Source organism: Buceros rhinoceros, unplaced genomic scaffold (assembly GCF_000710305.1).
Source record: "Buceros rhinoceros silvestris isolate BGI_N320 unplaced genomic scaffold, ASM71030v1 scaffold832, whole genome shotgun sequence".
Classification (NCBI taxonomy): Eukaryota; Metazoa; Chordata; class Aves; order Bucerotiformes; family Bucerotidae; genus Buceros; species Buceros rhinoceros.
Genome location: NW_010400432.1, coordinates 19,719 through 21,130, shown reverse-complemented (window position 1 = coordinate 21,130; position 1,412 = coordinate 19,719). Strand labels below are relative to the sequence as shown.

The following is a 1,412-nucleotide window of genomic DNA, read 5'->3' as shown; positions in this document are numbered from 1 at the left end:
GGAAACAGGTAGTCTAGTCCTAAATTGTCTCCTTGCCAGTCCTTTCTTAAAAGGCCTCCTGGGAAACTAGGTATTTCCTTATGTCTTTTATAGTGGAGAGTTCTTCTCTAGTATTAATATAAGAATATATAAAAACCGTTACAGTCTGACCGTTTTCTCTTAATTAACTTTTCTGCAGGTGTATTTAGTATATAAGAAAGCCTGTGATTGTTCCCTCTTTGCGTCCAATTCTCTTTAGGTTTGCAGGCTTGTCAGCTGGCCATAAGTACAAGGACCGTTTGGGCACGCTGTCCAAATGGAGATGTAGCTCGTCGATACGGTGTGACGGACAAGAACCCAGCAGGAGACTACTGGAAGAAGATTCCTGGAAATGTCTCACGTTTAACAGGCAAGTTGGTTCTGCCTGACTAGTCCAAAACATTGTGGTGTCTGCTTTGACTTCTGCCCAATGGTGCTCAGGCTGACTGGATGCAGGGAGAGCTGCATAATCTAAATGTTGACCAGGGCTGCTTTTATCGCATTAGCAAAACCCTTCTCTGCATGTAATTAGTTAAATCGATCCAAATATTATTTATTTAATGTCTGTAATTGGAACCTGCTACCTTAATTAAAAGATGGATAATTTATGCTTTGCAGTGACGCCTCTAGATGAATTGTGGGCGATCAGTACGTCAGGATCCCTTCTCCAGCGTCTCACGAAGACCTTTAGCCATTCCCATAGTTTGCAGAAAAATAGTGACCCTTCTATTCTGCTTCATGCTGATGATTTTGAAGATGAATGGGAAGTGATATGAAGGCTCTCAAGCTTGTGAAGCAGTGACAAAAACAGAAGAACAGAATTTCTGTAATGTACGTACGGAATGTTGGATCTAAAAGCCACTCATGTTGAACCTTAGCACTTTTGTATTGAAAAACTGCTCTGTTAAATAGCCCCCAAACCGTGAGTTCTGATGTTTGTTCCATTATCTCTTGGGAGACTCTTTAGGTGTGGCATACTGCAGTTGTTATACCGTACTACTTTAGAAGCTCCTTTGGAAATATAAGTCTAAGTTAATCTTACTAGCAATGAAAGTGACTATTTCACAACAGCATGAACACTAATACATGTGTACTTATTTTGAGAAGGAATTCTGTTGCATTAAATATTTCTCTACGTCCGAAACGTTAAGCATTTCTCAATTTCTTCTTGTACTTGGAACTCCAAACGGATGGGAACGCTCTCTTGAATATTGTACATATATTTAGAATTATTTTCCCTTGCAGCATGGATGAAAATATGGCAAAGTATTTCTTTAGTAAGATCTCAGAACATCATGATTAAGTTTGATCCATTTTCATAAAAATATCTGCAGGGCTGTACTGACCTTCCACTTCTAGGAGTTTGGTTCGTAATTTGGCTTCATTCACAAGGG

At 39.4% G+C, this 1,412-nt stretch overlaps 1 protein-coding gene across 1 annotated transcript in view; it reads left to right on the top strand.

Annotated features, from left to right (window-relative positions):
• The window catches only part of TECPR2 (tectonin beta-propeller repeat containing 2), a 38,819-nt gene extending 37,652 nt beyond the window's left edge, over positions 1-1,167 (top strand). Inside the window, exons 19-20 of the mRNA XM_010131831.1 lie at positions 239-388; positions 637-1,167. Of these exons, the coding sequence (XP_010130133.1) occupies positions 239-388; positions 637-794 (308 nt within the window). The 3' untranslated portion in view covers positions 795-1,167. The remainder of the gene's footprint in view (positions 1-238; positions 389-636) is intronic.
• Positions 1,168-1,412: the final 245 nt, after the last annotated feature.